At 25.8% G+C, this 27,567-nt stretch overlaps 2 protein-coding genes across 3 annotated transcripts in view; one reads left to right on the top strand and one right to left on the bottom strand.

The window, feature by feature from the left end:
• Positions 1-27,567, bottom strand: part of Ndf (Nucleosome-destabilizing factor) — a 222,280-nt gene that overhangs the window by 101,345 nt on the left and 93,368 nt on the right. The gene's annotated exons all lie outside the window — the stretch shown is intronic.
• LOC142332623 (uncharacterized) lies at positions 41-20,628 on the top strand. Of its 2 annotated transcripts, none has more exons than XM_075379168.1 (5): positions 41-203; positions 9,499-11,263; positions 14,487-14,616; positions 17,360-17,500; positions 18,842-20,628. In XM_075379168.1, exons 2-5 carry the CDS (start codon positions 9,540-9,542, stop codon positions 19,616-19,618), a joined length of 2,772 nt encoding a protein of 923 aa, XP_075235283.1. In that variant the 5' UTR covers positions 41-203; positions 9,499-9,539; the 3' UTR covers positions 19,619-20,628. The 2 variants fall into 2 exon arrangements, with proteins under 2 accessions (XP_075235283.1, XP_075235282.1); XM_075379167.1 differs by having other exon boundaries at positions 44-393.

Here is a 27,567-nt window from a genome sequence, read left to right as displayed (position 1 = left end):
GGAAGGGGTAAGAAAAGAGAGAGAGTGTGAAGAACAAGAGACGTAAAGGCGGCCATCTTGATTTGTAAACCAGCTGAGCTAGCGCCAGCGCAGCTCGGGATAAACTGAACTGAAGTCAGTCTGGTTATTGTGACCGCTGTTGTTTGTACGTAAACTAATGGTTGACTGGTGTGCGCGCGTGTGTGAATTTAGTTTTTCTTACGGTGGTGTATAATGTGTATTAAATAATCTAATTTTATTTATATAAGATTTGTGCTTTTTGTTTTGCTTCCTGTTTCAGAATAAAAAATTATGGAATCAAATAATATTAAAAAACTGAAATTAAGTTACTTAAAAATTAAATAAAATAAGAACCATATGTTACAGATTTCATACAGATCTGCCACGAACAAGGTATGCATACCAAAAAAAAACATATAAATATATGACTATAAGTCGTATTTAAAAAAAAATCAACAAACAAATATACAACTGAAGTCGATTTCTCCATTCGGCCTCCATTTTTCTCTCTCGTTAGAAGAGACTCTTCGTTCACACGTATTAAATTAAGATTTCGCCGATAAATTAACACACAAATACGTTGAAACATCATAACAGAAACGAAAAACAAATAGGCTATGAATTTATGCTTTGGGGAGTGTTAAAATGGGCCTTTATGTATATAACAAAGATTACAAATTCTTTGTTATTGTTGAAATTTAATTATACTACCGGTCACCATTTACAATTTTTAATGTCAAATAATGCGTTTACATTAAACTAAAACCATTAAAGTAACATTAGAAGCAAATTTAAATTATAAAAAAAAGTATTTTACAACATAATAAAAGAGTTAAGGTTAGAGAGTGTGTACAATCAGAATTAACAATTCTGTTGATAAACACAACCTAACTCTTTGTTTATGAACTTTAATCTTTGTGACTGCTTTTTGTTTTTTATTGTTGAATAAATTGTTAAGAAAAACAAAGTAAATTTTCAAGCCTTTTTGTTTTATTTATGTATTTATAATACGGCAATTTAGAAAACTTTAAAAAAAATTTTTTTTTTAGCATGAAGTGCTTTCAGTTTATTATTTACAGTAATGTACAAATTATGAAGTACTAACTTAACTTCTGTAACGTTAAATTTAGTCACAGCGTAACAAAACTGAATTCATATGTAATTTAAATTTCTAAAACAGGAAAATTAAAAAAAAATATTATAAAAATTGGGGCGGGTAGATTAAATCAGCTGATTTCTTTCCATAACAGGCTACTTTTCTTTATACTGTTTTTAGGCTTTTTACTGGAAAAAAATATTTTACACTCCTGATGTGTCTACATTTTCAATGACACTAAAATTTGAAATTATTAATCTAAACAGTACAAAAAAGCGCATATTATTTAGTGTTAAATGTTGAAATGTTTTCAAAATGTACAAATACTTTATTACTATCAGAAATTACAGGCAAAGCTGATCAAACTAATAAATTTATATTTATTTATAATTAACAATAGCAAATTATTGTGCCCAGCAATTTGATGTATACAAAAAAAAGAATTAGGCTAAACATGGTTACTGAAATAAATTAATTTATTAAAAAAGTAGGGCCTCAAAACAAAACAAAAAAATAAATACTTAAATGGTTATTAAAATACTTAAAAATGCTACAAACAAATATTTTTGCTACCATTGCATAAAAATAAAAAAAATATATGTAAAACCAATCAAAAGTGCATATTTAGCTTTCAAAATACAAATAATTGAAATGAAATAATTGAAATTTGACTGGGGTTACCTAAAATTATTCTTATATGGTTAAAAAAATGTTTATACTTATCTATTAATGATTACAATTAACAATTACATGGCCACTAATTAAATTCTTTTGTAAAATATCTTTGAAGTAGTTATAGTTAACTGCCCCCACAAAAAGTACCCTTAAACAACAAATACTACCCTGATCTTATGCCTGCTGAAATTGTTAATATAAAGAGCAGTGAATAGTCAACATAATTTATGTTATTAAATCTAAAGCTGTTTCATAAACATTACTATTAAAATTATGATATTATAAGAACAGCCCTACTCAGGGGCTCTATAAATTGCTTTAAACACTTTTTTGTAGTAAAAATGAACAACTACTTGCTTTCAAATTACATGTAAATTAATCTTATAAACGGTCTTTCCGAGTTTAATAATAACATCCATATTAAAACCGATAGAAAATCAAATTTAATCTAATGAAATTCAAATATTTGGATTGTTTTTTTCCAATGTTGTAAATCTTTTGTATGTATTTCCTATTTCTCTAAGACGAATAAGAAAAAACCGATTCTGTTACCGTATGTTGTTTCCTTTATATATTCTTTATATCTAGTTAAATCCAGTGAAGCAGACTAATAAAATAACATTCAAATGCTACAATGGACAGACTGGATGCCTATTTATCCACAGATACAAGGAACAGCACTAAAGTATATGTACAAAATTATTAACACAGATCATGGATTTTATATGTGATAAGATAAAACTAAGATGTCAACAACTTTGAAACAAACAAATACAATTTAAATAGAATGTACTTAACGGTTTTTTTAAAAATATTAACCATACTAGGTAACTAAACTAAAAGATAGTGCTATTTTAGTTACAAAATTCCTTTAAAAGAACAAATTTTAAATTAATTTATCTGGAAAAAATGTTTAGGTCGAATGTTAATATTTTATATTTAATTTAACAACTACAGACTTCAAGATGAACTGTATAAAAATTTCTAATTCGGATTAAGATTGTGCAATCTTAACAGGTTATTATTATTAAATTGATAAGTACAAATTTCTGAACATTATATAAATAGATATTCTAATTCTTTCAAATTTTTTAACTCAGTTTTAAATAATTATTAAAAACAAAATTACATCTTGTGGTGTAAGATATGTACTGTTTAACGGTAAAAAAATTAATTAAATCGTAACTAGATTACACTGGTACAAGAAGCTTCATTTTCATTGATAGCAGTTAACACTATAAAAAAACTATATAATAGCTATAATATAGTGATTTAAAATTATTAATCATTAAATGTTCTAAGTAACACACACACACACATACGTAATATATACAGCACGTGTACTACATACAGTGTTATAAGAACTGTATGTGACCTGACTTGAATAATCACAAGTTGTAAAAAAAACTTAACCATTCTAAGAGTAACAAACAACTCATGCCAGGCTTATAAAGGATAATATATAAACAAATATTTCTATTTAAATCAAAATATATGAAAAATTATATTTAATCAAGTCAAAGCTTATAATTAAAACTTATAAATATATTCTATTAATATGTTACGTAATAGTTTGTCAATTTGAAAATATCTCTGCATGAGACTAATTATATAAAGGAGAGTTGAAATGTTTAGTTAACAGTATTTAAAAATATCGCATTATAATGAGTAAAACTAAAGACGTTAATAAAAATTCTTCTATCCGAACCTTACTTTTTCTATATGATTTATTTACTATTACAAAACTGGAGGCATGTTAAAATTCTACTCATTTGTCTTCTCAAACTTTTATTTTAAAGGAGAATTGACAAATAGAAATTTTCATACAATCCATAACAAGTTAACCAATATAAATTATTATAAAAGATTTAAATCTCTTTATACCATACTTTTGTACTATAATTTTCCGATTACCATTACACTTAGTGACTGTGATGAGATGGTTATCCCTGTCATTATCTTGAAATATTCTAGGACTGAATCCTGTTCGGGCTTGGCGTTTAATCATATGCTACTTAATCATACGGCGTAAATTCATATCCTTTCATAAAAACAAAGAAGAGTAGGTGTAATTAGGTGCGAGTCTATAGTTACTATAAATAATGAAGACGTAACTTCCATAACTTAATCGGTTATTCTGTTCACATTTTTAATTAAAACACTTTCTATATCTTATATTCAGAACCGTGTTACAGATATTATATTTTCTTTTTTATTTTCATATTTCGCTTTTATTATGCGACATCAAATACTATTGTCAATGAAATGTGAACAGAAAAATGCAGATAAATTTGCAAGTAATGTTCAATGATCTTTTATTTTTCCTGTTTAGCTTCTGGGAATTACCGTTCAGGTATTACTTTAGAGGATGATATGTATGATTGTAAATGAAGTGTAGTCTTGTACAGTCTCAGTTCGACCATTCCTGAGATGTGTGGTTAATTGAAACCCAACTACCAAAGAGCACGGGTATCCACTATCTAGTATTCAAATCCATATAAAAGTAACTGCCTTTATTAGGACTTGAGCAGTGCTAGAATTCTCTACTTCCAAATCAGCTGATTTGGGAAGACGCATTCACTGCTAGACCAACCTGGTGTGTTTATGTTCAATGATCTGGACGAACATGTAACTGAACATGACTACAACTAGTTTCATTAGGTTTTATAATTACATATGTATTATTTTTACATGCTGCATTTCTTATTTGTTTATATATTTATATTAAAGAATTATAAATAAATAAAAAAGTTCGATAAAGCAATGATTATACATGTCATTTGTGGTTTTAACACTAATTTTTAAAAATTTATAAAAATATAACTATAAAATTTTAATTCTTTTGTCAAATTAACTAGATCAAAGTCTTATCACATATTTTTCCATTTTGTTAAAAGATATAACGTTAAATTTCATTTAAACATGTAAATTTATTTTTTGGGAAAATAGGACAGACATAAATATTTGTTGGTACTGATTGAAATGTGTTTATATAATTTAAAAAATTTACAAATTCAAATGATTAAAAAAATTCAGAAAAAATAACTCTCCCAACATTTAATTTACACCTTAGACATACCATGTCCATGTAATTAATTGTGTTCATCTAATACTAAAAAAATAACATTTTTGATAGGGTAACAAAAGCAAACATTTTTTGACTTTTACTAAAGAAAATAGACCGATGAATGAGGTAAGAATGACTTTTTCATACCAATCCAAATTATTGGGTCAGTATTTTTTTTTAACAGCATTAAAGATTTCACACACGAACAAAATATAATTACATTATAAAATTTTCACAAAAAAGTTTCCTTATTTAATATAATATAAATTAATCTAACATTAAACTTTTATGTAAAAATATGTTCATTTCTCCCATAAACAATTCATCAAAATCAATCGTGCTAAATAAAAACCATTCATTTCTTTTATAAACTATTATTTTCTTTTTAACACTTCAATAGCAAACCTCAATTTTCTATAATAAATAACGTTTATCCTATTGTATTTTTCAATATTTATAACAAATACAACAAAAGGTGTTGATAGATGGTATAAAGAACTAAAACTACTACATTAAAAAAAAAGTTAATATTTTTTTTCCTGAAAAGACATATTTTTAAGGCTAATAATGGATTGGATAAATTCAATAGATATTTACATTCTATGTTAGTATTAACAATCAATAACCATTTTTTATTTTAGTTTCATATAAAACAATTTCTTTATTACTTATTAGACAGTAAATTTATTTATAATATTGGTTTGATACGTTAAAAATAATTAGAAATTTTATTTTTCCATGAATTATATATAACGCTACATCTTTTTATTTCAACATGTTTTTTCTGAACACAAATCTATTTAAATTGAAAACATTATTTTTAAATTATCTTTAAGAGAAATTTTCTAGGACTTCATACTACTTTTAATAATACATTTTTTGTTGTAGAAATTTTCTCAGGATGTATAAGCGTACCGAATAAAATGTCAAACTACCGTTTGAAACTACGGGAAAATTACTCTTTTGACAATTATACAGAATGTTTCTAAAATTGTGGGCTATACTTATTCGGATTCTACTTGTAAAATTAAACAAAAAGTATCCTTAGGAAAAATGGCAATTTCTCCTTTATTTTCCCCCGTCTGCCATTTTGTTATTTTTATATCGTAAGTTCGGATAGAGAAATATAAGCATCTTGGTAATAAAATTTTAAAATTAGCAAAAAATCAGGACTTAAATACCATCGCAAATTACAAAGTGGCGGCCATGTTTATTTTTCAATCCGTTATATCTCCATCAATATTAGTTTATAAAAAATTATGTTATTTGCTAAAATAATAAACCTATATATATATATATATATATATATATATATATATATATATATATTATCAATTGCCTGAGGAAGTGGACGTAATTATATACAATTAGGGACTGGTCTCCGAGTTTGATTAAATTTGGAATATACATTATTTTGGAACAAAGTTATACATAATTGTATGAACTTCGGTACACGGAATCGTTAGTTACATAACCTAACAAAACTTTGACCTAAATCTAACGAAACCGATTGAATTTCGCTTGAACAAAGTTATTTACTCAGTAAATAACATATATAGTCCGTAATTTAGTTTTAAGTGAATTTAATCTCACTCTTTAACTTAATTAAAACACAAGTTATTCAGTCCGAAACTTATGTATATTACACTTGTACGGTGATGAATTACGAAATTTTTGGTACTGTATAATTTACGACGTACGTAACTCGGGTGAAAGGCGTTTCCGATGAATAATTTCAATTGTAACGAAAAACTTTTCCAAAATAAGGTATATTCAAAATTTCATCAAAATCAGAGGTCAGTCCCTAATTCTATACACACGTGGTAATCTATAAATAATAAAAATAAAAGGGATCAAAACATCACCACAGAGCAATTCACTTTCTAATACCTAAATTTCTATTGATTTATCTGTACAGTAGCTTTTTTTATATTTTATGAACTTGACATGCTGATCTCTGCAGCAGAGTGACTTGTCTTAGGCTCGAGTACGATGGGGTTCTAGGTATGAACACAGATCAGACTAGGTATTTCATTACTCATCATCAGTAATTCTAACACGTAGGTACTAGGAAGGTTACATGAATGTATTATATATTGTTAATTATAATAATTAAAAATTTTGTACTGGTCTATCATTTGATAGATTCATTTCTTTCTGTTCTATATTATAATCTCTATCTGAAATCCTGAATAATTTTATATTTTGTTAATTAAACATGAATTTAACAATATACAATGTTACTTTACAAAATTGCTTTTGGTTTTTTAATTTGTCTTTAAACTTATTTTTAAATCCTTATTTAAAAAATAGTAATTGATATTTTTTATTACAGATATCATTAAAGACTTTTTTTACACATTTTTTTGTATTAAACAATAATCGCAAACCATACTGTATCACTATTATTATTATTATGACCATCATAATAATCATCGAATGGTTATGTGCCCTTAGGTAGGGCCCTTGTAACATGTTCATCTCAATTATCTTCTGCTATCAACTAAACTTTCACGTTCGTATCTCTAATTTACCTTTAAATCATACATAATTTTTTAATCTGTCTAGCATAATTTTAATAAAATTTTCTCTTATTATGTTCTGTCCAATTAGCTTTTGTATTTAATTGTTAAACTTCAATTAAATCATACTTTATATCTTATATTTCGTTTTCAATTTATACAACGCTTTGTTGATGGTATATCCCAGGTCTATATTACCTAATATGTTTCCGTATTAAAAACTGGTTATTTAATATAGTTTTAACCGATTAAAATTTGATTTTTTATTGAAATAGTTTGGCGATAAGATATTGAGTATAAAATAAGGCTACTTATCGACAAACAAAACATTATTTATTAGAGAAATAGAAATGACATCAACATTTTCTATCATTTATTAGTACAATATCATTTATTATACAAGGGTTCCTTAATAGTTATTATCATTTTATGATAAAATCAAGTTCATAAATTTTCAAGTGAATATATATTTCATACTTGTGCTTAAAGAAACAAAGAGTAATAAACCAGTTTTATGTTAAGTGAATATTAATATAAATACAGGATTGCGAAGGTCATACACAAATCAAGCTTGACTTGTGTTTTTTTTATCTTCTATTATTAAAAATGACTAATGAATTTAGTCAAGTGCAATAATTTGGGCTTATATATATATATATAAACAACATAATCGCCATTTATTTGTGAAAATTATGTTGTAAAATAATAATCTTGTTCAACAAACAATTAGTATCATCTATGGTGATCATTAAACCGATCGATAATATCGTTGTCATTTTCAAATTAAAGTAGTGAGATTCATTAATTTAACCTTTAAGACATCCAGATGTGTAAATGGTTGATTAAAAAAAAATCACATTTTACAAATTACCTCACAAAATTGAACTGTTGCTGAAACTCTACAATGAATAACCAATCATATTTTTAATGCAAAATAATAGTTTTACTATGAATAGCGATTAAAGTATTTTTAAAAATAATTATGAAAAAGATTCTCTGTAAACATACAGAAATTTTATTACCAGAAATTCTTTTTCTAGCTATTATTGCAACTTCATAAGTATTTCACATTATGCTATTACTAGACATTCAAGTCTTGAAGAAAGAAACGTTTTTAGTAATTGATGGCCAAAAAAGTTATTTAATCTGTTTTATAAATTTGTATATCGATAAACTGAATTGAGATCATGGCTTTGTAAAGTATCTACGGGTAAAATCTTCAAAGGTTGATTGATTCTTTATAGTTTGTTATAGTGCTTTTATGTGAATCTGAAATAAATGAGTCTGAGGTTTATCTCATGTTTAATGAAGTTAACCCAATTAGATTGTATACTGTTGGATTCATATTTATTTGAAATTTATATTTAGTTACTTTTAAATATTTTGTTTGAATTATAGTTAATATTTTTAGCACCTATGTTTAAATATAACTTAATTTTCTAATCACTTCAAGTTGAGCGTAAGCAAAAATGTACCTGAAAACATCTTTTATGAAATTAGCTGCAAAATAGTTAAAAGCTAATTAAAATAATCTTCTGAAAACATTTTATTTAAACAGCAGGATAGCTTCATTTATAAAAAAACAGGGGGGAAAGAATTGAATTTTCTTCCTTTTTATGTCAGAATTCAGTCACTCTTAGTCAGGGTCACTTCTTCTCTGCTGAATCGGTTTTACACAGGAACTGGTCATAGCAAAATGGATTAGTAGGCTTTGGGGGTGTTGTTACAACAAAAATAAACTTAATGAAAAATTACAATAAACCAAAACAGTATCTCACGCAAACATATAACCTGTAATTAATAAGTTATATTTAATATAACTTCCAAAATTTTGCTGTAGGGAAATGAACACGCAGTCTTTAACATTAATGAGTATAATGTAACAATACGTAAAGTAATTCTCCAATAATAATTGTTAAACTGGTGAATAATAGTAATTTTTAAATGTAAAATTCATAATTATCTTTGGTATCTTTTTCTTAACTATTTTCCTTTAAAAATGAACTTTGGTGATTTCATAAATAATAAATCATGTTAGAAAGATTTAGCAAAAGTACAATTTTGCTAATTTTTTTGTTTCTATCTAGTTAAAATATTTATTAAACGTTTTTATAAATTCATTATTAATCGTTTTACAGGTTGGCAAGTTTTGGTTATGGAATGTATTATTAACTAGAAGATGAAACAAAGTCGACATACAAGTTTTGAAATTACCTTATTGGCATTGGCATTACTAGCAACAGTATTAAGAGGGCAAGAACATAGGACCCGCCATTCGATAATAACAAATTCAATAGAATGTCCGGCATCATGTCAGTGTGGAATCATAGCAAATGATCATCATATGCAATCGGTATCTGTCACATGTCGAGATCAAAATTTCACAGAAATACATTTACCAATTGATACGACAGCGATACATTTTATAAATGTAACGACTTCATTAAAAGACTTAAATTTGAATCGTGATATATTAGAAATAACATATCGTTCTAGCAGAATTCATCACATCAAAATGTTAGAAGGAATTCAAAATTTGAAATTATTAGATCTCGGAGATAATAGATTGAAAGATATATCGCCGTCCATTCTGTCCAGTTTAAATAATTTAGAAAGACTTAATTTAAGCGGTAATATAATACATCACCTAACTTACGAACACTTTCAAAATTTATCCTTATTAAAAGATTTGGATCTGTCACATAATCACTTACACGTTTCAAAACCGATGATATTTTCATCGCTTAGTTTATTAGAATCGTTAGATCTTTCCTACAACCAGATCACATCAATAATAGATCAATTTACAAATAAAAATTTAATAAATTTATCATTAAGCCATAACAAAATACGTGATTTACATACACATTCATTTGCAGATTTACATCGCTTAATGAAATTAGACCTTTCGTACAACACATTAGAAGTGCTTCCTGATCACTTATTTAAAAATACATATGCTCTACAATACTTAGATTTGACTGGTAATTTGATAAAAAATTTACCCGGTACAATATTTCAATCGTTAAAAAAATTAAAATGGTTAGGATTAAACGATAACCAAATATACAACATACCAGATGGTTTATTTGCATCGAATGTGGAATTAGAAACATTGAATTTAGCAAGAAATAATTTGGAACGATTCAATTCTAAACAAGAAATCGGACTGTATAGTTTAAAAGAATTAGACGTAAAAGATAATTTCAGGTTAGATAATATAGAAATAACGTCAAAAAATCTTGAGCTCATAGATTTATCAGGAAATAATCTAACACATTCGCCAGAATTTTTAAAAAAATTAGAACACTTGAATAAAGTTAGTTTAAAAAACAATCCTTGGCTATGCGACTGTCAAATGAAATGGTTCACAAATTGGTCGATGATACATCAAAATATATTAGATGATAGCCAAATATGTAATTCACTGCTGAATTTAGAATGTTCACCGCCAGTATCTACAAGAAATATCTCGTTGCAATTAATCGAAATGCGTTCAAATGCGACTATCGATTGTAATATAACTGGTTATCCTACACCGTCGATTACATGGGTAACCCCTATGGGTTTAGTATTACATTACAATGTTCCTGAAAGTCCGATATTCATAGATCATCCACCTATTCATCAACAAGATATGTCAACAGACGGTATCGATGGCCGTATAAAGTTACTCGATAAAGGTGTATTGTATATAAATTATGTTTTAAGAACTGATGCTGGATTGTACACGTGCTTCGCATCGAATTCTTTAGCAAATATTACGACACATATAACCGTTCATTTAGATCGTGATACATTTTACAATTTCAAACTGACCAGCATTATAATTGGGATATCTTGTGCAGCCGGTTTTCTACTGCTAACTTTCCTAGGACATCTTATAGCCTTCATATTTAGAAAGTAAGTACAAAAATGTTACGCTAATTACTATTTTTTTAAACTGTTAAATGAAAAATGATTAAATTGTTTTATAAAATAATCAATTTTACGTGAAATTTATATATATTTAAAAAAGCGATAGTGATACAACTCATCATTGGACTGATGTAGTTAAGCGCAAAAGATACATTTTTTCTTTATGAAATCTTATGTAGAAACTGATACGCAGAAAAAAAGGTATACTTCTTTCTTACTCTTTGGCCACAGCAAAATATTACAGTTAATACGTATGTGCATTATTCTTTGAAGTATATGTTTTTGTAGGGTTTACATGTACAGTATGCTTGTTTTCAATTGACTTCTTTTTAATGGATCCTCTTGGATGGATAAAACTGAGGTTTTACTTGCTTCCTTAATTAGGAATAATTCTACTTATAAGTATACTTTTTATTTTCAAAACAAGTTTTCCTTTAATTTTTATTAAATCAAATCTTCAGTAATGTATATAAAGCTTTATATTACGTTATATGACTATCACATTTTTATTGTTTTTAATTTATGTGTTTGTATAACTGCAAAATTTATCAGTTTTTATTTGTACTTTTCGTGTAAAAAAAAAAAATTGTGTAATGTAACTATAAAAGAAATTTATTTATACGTGTTATAATTTCATTTTATTAGAAATGGAAGCATTTGAATGATTGGATAAAAGTGAATTGATGAAAAAAATTTCTGTCTCCTGGAATTGGTAGATTAGCTGGTTAAACCCTTGAAATAACATTATCGGGTCTACAATTTTTTTTTTGTTTTTTAAAGTAATCAGAACTTCTATCCAGAGCATTAAATTTTTTTTTTTAATTTTATTTTATCTCTAAATAAAGGTGTGTTTGTTTAACAGACTAAAAAAACAACAACAAAATCTCTAAAGTCTTTGTATAAATACTTTTACTATTTAAGTAATATTCTGACAAATTTTAATTTTAAGTGTTCTGTAGTACACTTCATCAGTCCAATGAAAAATGGGGATTGCATAAAAATCTATTATTAATGAATTACTAATTAATTAAATTTATTTCACCATATCCTTTGTTATGAAAATATGTTTTTAATGTAATTATAGATAAGCACGGTTTTAAGGTTTCTGGTTGCCTTGTGGTTGTTTACTCCTATTGAACAATTTTTTTTATTTATTGTAAATAAATACTCAAACAATAAGACAATATACGATTCCTGTGTGTAATTTAAACTAACTTTTAAGCATGATCATTTTTTAGTAATAATAATAATAATAGTGAAATGTATTATATACAAGGAAAATAAATATGAAGCTTCAGAAAAAATGCATATAAAAGTAAATATGTTGGGAAAGAATAAATATCAGGATATTTTAGGTTACAAGACTTTCATTATATTAGAAAAATTATAGGAAAAAAATTTCTTTTAATTTGTAAAAAATGTTGAGACTGCTTTTCAGGTTACTAGAAAATCAATAATTTAATTTTTGTAAATATTTTTACATTTTTAGATTATACAAGAATGGATTAACTATATCAAATAATTATGCACAACCATCAATATTTCTTTCTAACATATCTTATTTTCTTATTAATAACAGAATAATACATCTGTTATTTCATAACCACTGGACCAAGTTTTCTGGGTACTTGAGATCCAGAAAAACCCATACAAATAGAACAAAATTATTAATCCCAACCAGTTTATTGAATTTCTCACAATTTAAAAAAAAAAACATAAAAATTACTTACTGGTAGAAGTTATGTCTACAATAAACCGATTAAGTAATTATTAAATACCAAATTAGTACTTTATAATGGACTGAGTTATATTGCATTTTTTAAAGGTATTACATTCTATCTGGAAGAATCTGTCCTTAGAACCTGACTGTAAAGAATATTTAATAATGGTATTTAAAATTATACCTGCTTACAACCAGCTGTTTCTGCAATATATGAAAAATCTCAATGAGTAACGACCTTAAAATTAAAGGTTGTGCAGTAGGATAAAACACCAATGGTCAAAGCCAAACCATATTCAATGAACTATACTTCAGTGTAGTTTAATAATGATGGGTGAATTCACCGCATGCTATTGGCATTTTTTATTATTTAATTACCTTCGGAGTTAATATCACATAAATTAATAAATTAAAAACAAAAAAAATTCCTTAGGATTGTTAAATAGACTCTTCCTGATCTGGATCACTAGTTGTTTCCGATCAAATTCAAATTATCAGGTTTCTATTGTTATATAAACATGAATTTTAAAAGGTATCGGCGGTACTTATAATTATTAAACATTAAGTACTAAAAGTGAGCAAGAATAATGCATTCGCCTTATTTAAATTAAATGGTATAAGATTAGTTTATAAAAACATGAATTAAGCTGTAATGGGCATTTTATAATTACTTCAAAAATTTCAATTACCAAAATTCTAATGCATTATGAGATATTTCAACTGTTATGGAACCAGAAGCTGTAATGAATCTGAAATAAGTCTTACCCACCATGAAGAACGATCACAGTTATAAAATTAAACAGTTGAACGTATTTTGATTTTAAGTTAAGGTTAAAGTAATAAAAAACTAGATTTTTCAATTTCAAAATAATTACCAGCATGTAAAAATAATAATTAATATCAATAATTTGAATCTACTGATCTGTTGGTTAGTATATTTACTTAACGTTACTGTCAATTTAGCTGTTGCGATTGCTGTTCCACGATGCGGCGGAACCCTAGATTGAAATCCAATTAAAAGGTATGTTTTTTATTTGAATTTCGAATACTCATGTTACTAGTATGTGTATCTTGCTTATTAGGGTTAAATTAATGGAACTAACTCATGAGCAATCGATCTAAACCTAGTCGAGATCAAATGTTAATTGAACCCAGAATAAAAATGAATCCTTTTAGAACTATCACTCAATTTTTTTTTTATCCATGATGGTAAACCAAAGGGCAGAACCATCATGTTAAGGAAGGAAATGAGTGATGGTTTCAAAGTGATCCGCTATTAAATTAAACCATATAAAGATTTTTTTTGTTCATTTTAAGATTTATAATAACATTTATTTTTTTTAATTTTAGATACAATGATAAAAAAAACTGCATGTATAAAAAGAAGTTTGGCATGTATAATTTGAAAAAAGGAAAAAAATAAAACGAATGGATGTGGAATGTGTAGAATACATGTTATGTTATTATGTTCTGTTTAAAATGATGTAGGTGTGGATGGACATGTTGCTGCATGTCAGAAGATGTACCCCGTGTTAAACAATTCTACCAGATGATGGAAGGAATAGAACTGTACAAGACTCAACAGCTAGAAAAACTAAGAGAAAACTACACGCAACAGGTTTTTTCTACAAACATTTTTTGTTTCTGTTGAATCATCAATTATTCTCAGTGATCAGTTGAACAAATAGTACAAAATATTTTTGCAAATATTGATTTTAAAAATAATATTTTTTTAATTGTTAACTAATCATATTTACAAAAGAAAATTTAAGTACTATTTGTTACTGAATTACTTCAAATAATAATTGTTATAGTCAATTTTTTTTTTTTTACTAAAATTAAATAACAAAATGGGATAAAAAAATGCCAAGCCTGACTGAAATTTGAATCCAGAAACCTTTGAATGAAAGGTAGAAAGCCTTATTATTCCTGTACCACTTAGATTGATTTATTAAGTCAACACATATATTTAAAAAATTACTAAAATATTTATAATAAAAAGGAGAAAAGAAAATCACATTAAAATTTCAAGAAACAAGGTTCACTAAAAAATAAAAAAATGTTTTAGAGGGAGTAATATATTTTTTTTTTCATTAGAAGAAAATAAAATCTAATAATTTTCATATAGAAATTTTTACCAGATTTTAGATTTCTTAAATATTCCTTAAGTTTTTCTGTCAATATTACAGTTATTAAATAATCAGAATGAAATTTTAAATATAATTTTTTCCCGACTTATAATTATATATTAGGTGGGTTCAACAAACAGTGCTACTGGCACAAGAAAATTAGATTTATTATACTCCTGAATAATGAAAAATTTAACACTTTTTTTTTTTTTTTAATTTATAAAAATTTCTTATGCAATTCTGGAAAAGAATTTTCATTATTTTATTCTGTTTCCTTCTGAAAAAGTATCAACTCATTCTAAAATAAAATTACACCAAAAAAACTTTGATCCATAAAAAGTAGTTAAAGTAAAAAAAGAATTAAAATAGAAAATTGAAAAAAAAACAAAAAATTAAAAATTTCAGTATTTGGAAGTTTAACCCAACAATAGATACTGCAGAAAAACTTCAACGTTCCAACTTGAAGCATCATATGAACTAGCCCCACTCAAATTTTTTCAACCTTAAATTGAGCATAATTTAAAAACAACTCAACCAGTCTTCATCAAATTTTCACATACACAACTTCAGATAAAGTTTTGGAAATGTTGAGAAACTAATATATATATATATAAGGAAACCGGAATTTAAGTGAATGATATTTTCTTATACCTCAAAAGATAAAGAAAATTAACTTTCACCCCTACTCACACCATGCAACCAAAAGTAATACCATAATTTTCTTCAAAAAGTTTGTTAAAAACAAGTTCAGATCAGGCTAGTTAACTTTTCATATGGATACTAATCTTTGCAGTCATTGAATATCCTTAAAATATAAATTTTATTTTTGCAATTTATATACCAAAAATATATGATAGCATTAAATGACTATTTTAAATGAGAATAAAACGATGAGTTCTGCATTTAGTTGTACTTTGGGAACAATTTGCATGTTTAAAGCTGTAAAAAAAAAAAAAATGTAAAATTATACAACTATTGGTTGGATTCACACTTTAATCATAAACTATCAGCACATGATACTACAGTAGTTTTGATCCAATTCCATTTACAGGTATAGTACCTTTGATTTGAAAAGCTATTTACCAGTTACTTAGGTGGTAAAGGATCAGATAATAGGCACTGTCAGGAGCTATTGGCCTAAAATAATATTGAAATACAGCGATAAAATAAGTTAAGTATAATAATAATCATTTGTAGTGTTTTCACCTGTGATGGCTGGTGTACATAAAATTGTTTTTAAAGATAACTCAACCAGATATATTTAATAAATATTTATTCTTTTTTTTTCATTTCTGTTAACTATAAGTATTAAATAAGTAATTAAATTTTTACTCCAATTAAATAAAAACCAATAAATGCACTGAACTAACATATATATAAAGGCTATAAATAATAATATTAAATCTCTTGCTGATGAACAGATCATTTTTCCCTTATAACTTGTACATAACCTTAAAAGATTACATGGAAATATACTTTGTAGTGACCGTAAAACTTAATTATAACAAATTTTCCCCTTTTAAATGTTAGTAACTAAATTAGATAATGTAAAAATACACTTTTTCTTCATTATTTTTTTTCTTATTCTATGCATACTATTTTTTCACAGCGAAAAAATACTTTTTAAAATTTTATGTATTGTTAAAGAAATTAAAAAGCAAAATGATCTAACAGTAACTTATATAATTATTCAGTTATACTTAGCAGTTATATAAATATGTTTATAAACATGAAACCTCAGCTAAACATGGATATTTTTCATTATTAAATAATCTAAACAAAAAGATATAAAATAAATAGTTAAAATTAAATATTTATTGATTGACTATAATAATAACAATTAACTTTTTTTTCAGTTCCAATATTTTTTTTTTTAAAACCTGTTCCTGTAAGTTGAGAAGATTTTTTCTTTTTATTTGTAATGTATGCATGTTTTTTTCTACAGTTTAATAAAAGGATAAATATATATATATATATAAAAATACCAGTGATGTTGCGTATCAAATTAACTCTCACCAACATGACATGGAAACTAATCAACATACATTTCAGAAGATACATTCATTACATTACAAATTCGTACACTATACATTTTTTTTTTTTTTATCAAGATGATTGGCATCATTGCATTTGTTTTATATAATATTTAAATAGTAGTAGATAAGTAAGAAGAAAAGAAATATAGTAAAAAAATATTTAATGTTTGTTTATTTTAAACAATGTTTTTCATAGGTGCATAAAATTAAAGACAATTGTGCTGAGCAAGTTGACTGGATTAGAGATTCCTACCAAGGACAAGTCCAACACCTCAGGGACATCAGAGACTATGGAACACATCATTTAACTTCAATAAGAGATCAATATTTAGACCAGGTATATATAAATGTGTTTTTCAATATTTATTATACAAATTGTTAAACGAATACAGAAAACAAGACTTATTTATCCCAGTCATATATTTAAAACTAGAAACTATACATATATTCTGAGAAAAATTATGAGCACAATTTGTTAAATAATTGTTGCACAGGTTTTAAAAATATATTTTACGAAACATAAATTTAAAAAAATTCAAATCTTAAATCATTGCTAACCTTAGCTATTATAATGCTACAGTTCTTGATACAAAATTTTTATTGCGTTAGTAATAAATAAAAACTGCAATCCTTTACTGCTAAACAGGAATAAAAACCACAACTCCATTTAAGTTTCAAAATATGTGAGAACGGATTACAAAGAATGTTTAATAAATAGATATTGATCTATTGAGAGCATTAGATATTATGCAAAACATCAACTAAAATTGTATTTACTGCTGTAATTAAGCTTAAATTAATAACAAAGAATTAAAACTGCAATTCCTATCCATTTTTAATGGCTAAAAGGAATGTAAGTTTGTGGCGAAGTAAATTTTATTGATTTTAATTTCATATGTAGGAAAAAAGTAATAGGCATTGATTTAACTGTAAGTTGTGGCGAGTGGTGGGGGATAAATTTGTCACGATATATTATATGAACATTTATCATTTGTATTCAGATAGAATTGTGCAGAATGTTTATAATATGAGTAACTGTTATATTACTGTCAGTAATATAATAATGATGATAAATGGTCAAAGGTCAAGACAGTGAGAGCTCCACTACATCAGGAACATCACATGACCTGAGACCCTACAAGACTACACTTCATTTACATTCATACATATCATTCTCTCTGAAGTAATACCTTTCTATGGTTCTAGAGGCTAAACAGAAAACTAAAGGAACATCACATGCAGTCACAAACTGTAAACTGAACTGCAATAAAATAAATTAATAAACAAAAGTTGTGTAAGATTTGACGTGTACTCATAAATCACTAAAATACAAACGATTGCAGTTTTCATCGATTATTATCAATAATGATTTAGTGATTTTGTCACTGTAAATGATTTAATTTAGAGTATTTATTAATAAAAAGTACTTCAATTAATAAACAATATTTAGTCGATCAATTAATTTAAATTCATGCTAACAATTTTTCTATTTACAGAGTTAAACCTTCCTTCATAACTCACAAGCAACCAATAATGTGATACATAAAAAAAAAACTATACACATTTATATATTTAATTTAATGATACACATTATATTATTTAATTATAATTATGTTTTAAAATTACACTTATATATATTTTTTCATTAACACAGTAGTTATTTTTATGTGTTTAATAGATGAGAAGAGTACGAGACTATTCTACAGGCCAGTTGAGTTGGGTACGAGAAAATTATGTTTTCCAGAGGAACAGAATAAGAAAATTTAGCACGCATCAAGTCCTTCGATTCAGAGAATCATATAAATATCAACAACAAACATTAAATAAAATTCTTGAAAATCTTCCTAATCTTTATCTGGATAATTGTCGATCGGGATCGTGCGGCAGATCAGATTCAAATGTCGAAGGATTGGATGAAGCCGATATAGCTGGAATAGACATTTATATCAAAAGAAAAATAGAAAGCTTAACGAAACCATCACAATTAGACGACGCTAATGACGATCAATCCGTATATTACACGCCATCAGAATTATCAGAAAGTCCTAGAAGTCCATCTGGATATAATCAGTTTCCAAGAATACCAAGCGAAGATGAAGACGAATCATCGACAGCATCCTTAAAATCGCCACATTATTTACCAAGTACATCAAGAGACGTTAGCGATTTACTGCGATTGTCAAACGACGAATCTATATTAAATTTGCCATCAACATCGCATTGCGGACAATCTGTGTCAGCACCATTAAGGCCATCGATACCATGGTTAGATAACAGTCCGTGTCATGTGTTTAAATGTCAAACAGAATATGGTAAAGATTGTGTTAAACCATCAAAAAGTTTACCGGTGTTAGCGACAGTGGTGGTGAACGGTAAAGTTTTAATAAACAATGATGCCAAAGACAATTATTCAGATGATACAACTAAAACAATATCACTTGAAACAGCTTTGTAGTAGTGCCAACAATAAAATAATTTTAATTGTTCTTTTTACTTATTATTATTACTGTTATTGTTACAATAATTATGTAATTAATTTTAAATTAATCTTCCAAATAATAAAGATGAAAGAAATAAAAAGCTAATAATAATGCTCATTTGTTGTGAAAAAACTATATTTAACTAAAAATAAAAGTAACAATAATACTTATTTAAAAGGCTGTGATAAGGCGAAAGAGATCAGATGTGATCTTTTTTTTAATTCTTTGTAATAACTTTATTTACTAGTTCCATTATTTTATTTTTTTTACTGAAACCTCTTAATATATTTTTCTATATATTATTTTGTAATTGTAAGCGTGTCTTTTTATAAATATATAAAATATTTTTTTGTTTGTTCTTTTTTTTAAAATTAATTATTTATTTTGACATTTAAAAGTGATAATCAGGGTCTGAAAGTGATTGTTTCAAAGAGACGTAATTTCATTTTATTATTATATACGTTAAAATAAAAAAAATGTTACATATTATTCATAAAAAAGTTTTAATGTAATTAAACTATTTTCTTGCTGTAATCATAATCGTTATAAATATTATTAGTACTATTGTATTACTTTTTTTTTTAGAGGAGGGAGAATGATTATTTAAAAAAAGTACATAATATATACAATACGTTTAAATTTAAACACATTGTTTGGTAAATATATTAATGTATAATATATATTTCTAATTATAATAATTTACATTTTCATTTGAATATTACTATTAATATTTATTTAAGGATGGATAATGAAAGTAATCTAATTTTATAAAAAGTTAATTTATAGGAAATAAAAATAAGTAATGATAGAGAAATATGTATTTTTGTATTAATATCTAAATTAAATAACTCAATAAATTTTAAAATCTATTGTGTATTTAGCAGTTATAATTTTTGTATTATAAATAATTTATTAAATGCAAGTTTTTGTTTGTTAATGATGAAAAAATGGAATAAAGTTCTGGCAAGGAATTATTCTTTGGTAATTCTTATTAAGGATTCATTTATTATATAAAAAAAAAAAATTAAACCAATAAGTTATATACTAATTATTATTATTATATATAAAACAACACTGATAGTCAACAATTTTTTTTTTTAATGTTTCTCTAAGTGTGATACCATTTCTCGAAGTGCTTTTTTATGTACATTACAGATTTGTAAATATGATTTTTTGATCGCCCTTACTTTTAAATAAATTATGCTTAAAAAAAATTAAGGGGAAATATAGTTAAATCTGTAAAATTTATAATTTTGCATGGCCATACCTGTGTTAGAATAATTTTGCTGATGCTTTTCTTTTATAAATAGCCTCAGGCACATCCCAAATTAATGTCCAACAGTAATTGGCTAGCATGTTAGTATTCCATTTCCCTATATAGTGGCTTTCCATCAATAAAATGTCTTGGTGGAAACATTCACCATGTTTGTCACTTGCGTCTCTGAGGTTGTCTTGGAAAAAATCCAGATGCGAGTGGAGGAAAAATGTATTTTCAAAAACATATTACATATCACAGCTCTGTATGAAGTAAGAAGTTGATTAACATCAAGGTAGTTGTTGAACTTTTGTTTGCTTAGAAAATCTTTGCAAATGTCTATAAATGAAGCCCAAGTTGCACTTTGTACATTATAACATTGAGTTAAATATACATCATCTTTGACCAACTCTTATTTGAGGATAAACACATATTCCTTCTTTAATTTTTCATCCACTTACAATCAGAAATTTTTGGCTAATGTATAAAAATCCAAGACTATACTTCACTGCTTTTAAAAAATTTTTCATTAGTTCTAGCTTGATATGGGGAGGGGGTAAAAGTATTTTTTTGTGTTCAACTAAGGGCTCGTGAATAATATTTTTCCAATTTGGAGTTAGGTTGTTTTGTTTCTTCCACTCTTTGGTAACATAATGTTTATCCCTAGCTCGGTTGTCCCATTTGTAAAGAAAACACATGTACTTAGTATAGCCTAACAAAGTTGCTATAACTTTCAAATTACCACATATGTTCCAGCTACATTTTTTATAATTTATTTTTTCAAGAACGTCTTTCACTACATCATATGTCTCTTTCAAATTAATACCATAAGCGATTGGTATTGAAGGATATTTATTACCATTGTGTAGTAGAACCACTTTTAAACTATACTTGGACCAATCTATAAAAAGGCGCCACTCCTAAGATTTATTAACTTGTAATGCAACATAAGCTAATCAATATTTGTGTAATAAATCAAATTATTTTCCTCAATAAAGTACTGAAAAAGTTCTTTTTGTTGACTTTGAAAGCCCGAAATTTTTGTATTTTTTTTTAAGTAATTTCCAACCTTGCAGTCTTGATCCTAACAGTTCAGCTTGATTTTTTGATAAATTTAAATCCCTAACCAAGTCATTTAATTCAGCTTGTGATACAAGATGTGGCTTACTGGAAGATAATTCAAAATCAAAATCATTATCTTCTTCAGTAACCTGATTCTTCATCGTTGCTTTCGAAACATACATTCACAGGTGGTTCAGGAACTTTAATACTTTCACTGTGAGATACAGGCCTGATTGCAGATTGCAATGAAGGATATTTTACAGTATGTTTAGATTTTTTGAAATTCCTGACACACTTGTTAAACAAAAGTAACAATTGGTTACATGATCCTTTGGTTCGCGCCAAACCATAGGAACATATGTCATAATACATGACTATGTTACGATTGAATTCTTTGTTTAGTAATGTTTATTTATAGCTTACAAATTGTGTTAACAAAGTTAAACAATAAAAACTTGGCTAACAAAATACAATATAGGAGCTTAAAACACTAACTATGCATTGAAAAACAAAAAAATCCTTTAATTAAAATAATTTTTTTTTTTTCAAAAATGGTGGATGATAGAAAGATTCTGAGTTTATATTCGTTTTCAACATAAAAAAACAAGATTAAAATCATGTATCGCATGTTAGGAAACAAAAATTATGTTTATCAGTGTAATCATTTAAAAAATTTATCTTTTTACTCATATAAAAGAACCATTAATATTTAAAGATTAACAATTTTTTTTTAAAACCATTTTTCCAATAAACCTAATAAATGAAAGTATTCTTTGGTGTTTTACATTTTTGGTGTATCACATTAATTCAGAACAAAAATCATAAAAAAAAAAAATAACTGAAATTTGTTTTTTATTCAGTATGCAATAGTTTTTATATCATCAAATAAAAATTATGTAAGAGAAATAAATTCAAAACGACAATGTTGTTAAGATATTACTTAATTTTTGCGATCTTTAGTTGTCAATCGTGTTGTCTAAAGTCGTCAATCGAGTTGATAAATTAAGTAGTCCAGCTAACATACATACAACCTAATGTGATTCTACTATAACTGGAATGTCTCAGGAAGAATTTTCCAAGGAAATTAAATGGTGTGTAGTAAGACTGAAGTAACAACCATAAAATTGAATTAACTAGCTCATTTGACTTCACCAAAGCAATACAGAGTACAATTCCATTAAATGCTGTTGGTGTTTACTAATAACTAATTACCTTAACAGTTGATGCTAATTAAAACATTACAATTAAAACCTGTTATGAACCAATTCAACCTAATTATTATGCTACAAAAAATGTTTAAAGTGTAAAAATAGAAATCTAAATAATTTGAGTTTGTTTTATTATGAGATAAAATGCATTACAGAATTTTACTCCCTTTAATGCAACCATAAAAGTACTACTTACTAGTATGATCAAATAAAATCTAATTTTCATGTAGTTTGTAACAAAAAAAAATACTGAATTGATATGTACACTAATACAAAATTCCTATTATAACACTTACCTTAACCTAAATTTCCTTTTAGTTAACCCAACCTAACTTTATTTTAACTGATATAACAACTTACCGATTGCAAATTATGGATCTACTCATTAAAGAAATGTAATATATAATAAGCTTAATATAGCAGAAAAACAGAACTTATTATTTTGTTTTCAATTAAGACCATAGTGATACGTTACAGTTTTTAGTAATAAGATTTGAACCCTATTGATTCTTCATATAAATTTAGAAGACTTGTCCCTTAATATCATCCAATTCGTTAATTCTTAAAGTAAATCCATAATACAAACTAATTTAAGAAAAGTATTTTCATACATCACATAACACAAAAATAAAATTCTGTGATGATATTTGTTAAATTTTTTTATAAGTTATAATCTAACGACACATAAATAAATAAACATGCAAGAAATCTCATCAGTTAAACAAAACAAATATTTATTTTACTAAAAATAGAAAATATAATAAATCTTTTTGCATCATGAACTTAAATCTATTTATAAAAATGGCTATATTAAATCTTTTCTTAAAAAAAAAAAATAATTTTTTCTGTAAATAATAAATTACATCTGCTTCAATACATTTCCAAAGAAAAAAAATCCAGACCAAGTCACATATATATTCATAGAATAAAATGTTATGACCTTTTTTTAAGCAGAATTTATTACAATACAAACTAAATTTCAGTTAAGTTGAATTTATTAATAAACACCATGGCATTGATTTTTATCAAAAAATTACTAGAAGGAAGCACTGGGTTAATGCTTGTATTGTTATAGATCCTTTTGATTTTGAAATATAAAAAAAATATAATTAATAAAAAAATATTCATTCTGATTTGGTGTACATACTTTACAACCACCACCATAATAATTCAAGGTTGCACTTTAGGGTAGTAAAAAAAAAATTGAAATTGCTAAACTAATTTGATGATCCTTGATGCGTATATTTTGTAATTCGGAGAATGTCCCGTATTAATAGTTAACGAGTTGCTTAAAATGACACTTCTAAATTTCACATATTGATCGTTTTATTAAAAGCAGTTTATGGTCCCGGGTTCAAATCCCAGTCAGGCATACCATTTTTTATTGAAGTAATAAAAGTGTAACTAATTCTTTGTTTTGTCCTTTTTTTAAACAATTTTTATATTTCCTGATTGCATATGTTAATGGATCATTCATAAAAAAACAATAAGAATTATTGATTTAAATATGGATTACCATTCTTTTAAAAAGACTGCAAACATGAATATTCAGAAAATAATAAAACATAATGAAAGTTTTAACTGAGATAGTAATATTTTCCAATATTTCTTATCTTAACAAATGTACTTTCTGATTTAGGAAAATCAGAATTTTCAAAGCTTGATAAATATCAATAAGCAATTAGCATACTAAAGGATTACGTAAACTTGTATATAAATATATATTAGTCATCATTTTAACACCATTGGATATTATTTCAAAATAAAGTGAACAAATATTTATTGTACTGCAGTTAAATAACAATCATCTAAAAAATTTAGATGGCGTTACAAGTAGGAAAACTTAATAGAAATTTTTTCAGAGCAGCTTTTTAACAAAATATAACATTAAAAACTACTAAAGCAGATAATCTAGAAAAAAATGTCAGTAATAAAATGACAATTACCCAATTAGAAATAAACAAAACAAAAAAATCTTGTTTATATTTTTAATTTGAATTTTGTAAAAGAGAGCAAACTAGAAGATTCTGTATACAAAGCCATTTAAAATATTTAAAAAACTTAACCTAACCATTAAAATGAGAAAACCTAACCTAATCATTACAAGGTTATATTTTATTTACATAAAAAAAATAAATAGAATATAAGATTCTGATAAATAGAATATTAGATGACAAATTTCTTCATGTTATAAAAGGCTTCCTATAAAAATACTGAGAATTAATTTCAGTTAATAATAACAAAACATAATCTTCATCTAATTATTTACGAGTAATTCAATTAAACTTAATTCCCTATATAAATATCAAAATTACAACGAAAAAATACCAGTATCCCAATACACGTATACCTTCCCGAGTCATAATGGAAATAGCTATAGATAGGATTATACAAATCACAACGTATCCCTACCCCTTAAAAAAAAGAAGCGTAACATAATGCCTGGGATTACAAGGGAAAAGTAAGCTGTTCTTTCCCTGTTGACATCTTCACTGAACCTAGTATAATGTGCATTTCTATGTGCTAAAAACATGAAATGCACACGTTGTAATAAACTTTAACAAGTGACACTACATTCATGTTTTACTAATGCTAATAGATTAGGTGATGTACATGAATCAAACTCAAAAGAAAGAGTTGGGCCTTTTGGAATAAAACAAATTAATATGTACCCCTTTATGTTCCTTTAATAATATTAAGTCACAGCTTGTAGAGCAATTTTATTGTAATAGAATATAATTTAATTTATCTCTCTTCGTCTTAAGATATATATGTGTGGGGGAATAAATTAAAAAGAATAAAAGAAATCCTGAAGTGAACTAAAACATTAAAATAAGTAGCAATAACAAAAATAGGTTATATTATCGATAAAAATATACTTGTAAACTATTAAATTCTATAATTTTGTGTAAAAATGGTATCGGTGATAGATTAGAAGTCCTTTTTACATTTAAGTTACCCTGGGTTCAAATCCCGGGAATATTTAAGATATATTAGGGAAACAAATGAATGTTCTTTCTTTTAAAACGAACAACAGCAAGCTTATGTTTATTAATATTATTTTATAATAAATACAACTTGACAAAACTGAGCATTTAACCAACTATTTGGGGAACTAAAGGTGTAATTAATCTGATATCAATAGTATTTCATCATGAAAAATAAAAGGCTACAAAATCTTTTTACAATGTCTTCTGGTAAAATAATTTCTTAATTACTTATTGCTTTTTCACTGATAGGATGCATTTATTATAAAATCATTATATTTCAAATAACATTTCACTTATTAAATGTGAAATTAATATTTTAATAATGTTTAATGATTTCACTTAAGTTACAACATATTTATTAATCATTAATTTAATTAAATAAAATGAAGTACATGCCATATTGGCGTATAAATGTTTATTATTATACATGACGACTGAATATTCTATTTATTACGTTTATTTTGTTAGTCTATGGTACATAATAATGTAACTGACATTTAAAAACCTTTCCCTAACACATTGTAAAAAAAAACCAGAGGTGCTAAAAAACCTTTGTTAAACTAAACAATTAGCTTTGTCAAGTTTTATTACAAGATATGTTGGCAATTTATCATGTATAACATGATTAACAAAAATTTCTGATGTTTTTCATGTAAGAAAAAAATAAAAATATTTAAATATTATTAATATAAAAATATTTTTATTAGAAAATAGTTTATAAATGTAATTAAATATAATAATACTGATGTTATTTATTGCTATTTGTAAAATTGTTTTTAAATAAAATATTGATAACATGATCATAAATTATATATTTGGTATAATAAATATTTTCAAAGCACCTTTTTTTTTAATAAATTATTCATTAATTACAAAATCCTACTTTTTAATTAGATGTTAAAAAACACTCATTAATTCTTAGAAAGAAAAAATAAACATACTTTGATACGTCTTATTAGGTGCTGAATAAAATATAATGGCAAGCAAAACCAAAGAAATTGAGATTTCAGGTGAAATGGAAATAAAGATAATCAGGGCTACAAATAAAATTTTTCCGTCTAGTCAGGACATGTATTAGACGTATAACGAAAATCATTAATGTTCAAGAAATCATCTCTTGATTCTTCGGCAAGTTCAGATGATTTGTATGTACTGCAACAATAACAATTATAGTTGTGGCTTGTGACTCACAACAATTTTCTGCAACCTCTTTTCTTGCAGTCCTGAATGACCAAACTAAACTGGTTTTAATGTGAAGTATTAAATTTAATATTCTGGGTTTTCAAAACTCATTATGAAAAATTCATTAACTGTAATCACTCTCGCTGATTGCAAATGAATAAAAATAAAATTTTAAGAATGATAAAGCAAAAAAGCTGACAATACAGCTGTAGGCTTTTCCCATTACA

This window comes from Lycorma delicatula, chromosome 11 (genome assembly GCF_047948215.1).
Source record: "Lycorma delicatula isolate Av1 chromosome 11, ASM4794821v1, whole genome shotgun sequence".
In the NCBI taxonomy this organism is placed as follows: Eukaryota; Metazoa; Arthropoda; class Insecta; order Hemiptera; family Fulgoridae; genus Lycorma; species Lycorma delicatula.
The sequence above is the reverse complement of the archived record's forward strand: the minus strand, read 5'-3'. Positions and strand labels throughout refer to the sequence as shown.

Coding starts and splice junctions, on each gene's coding strand:
- LOC142332623 (XM_075379168.1), top strand. CDS start 9,540: ATGAAACAAAGTCGACATACAAGTTTTGAAATTACCTTATTGGCATTG. Junction 11,264..14,486: donor ATAGCCTTCATATTTAGAAA/GTAAGTACAAAA, acceptor AAAATGATGTAG/GTGTGGATGGACATGTTGCT. Junction 17,501..18,841: donor GAGATCAATATTTAGACCAG/GTATATATAAAT, acceptor TGTGTTTAATAG/ATGAGAAGAGTACGAGACTA.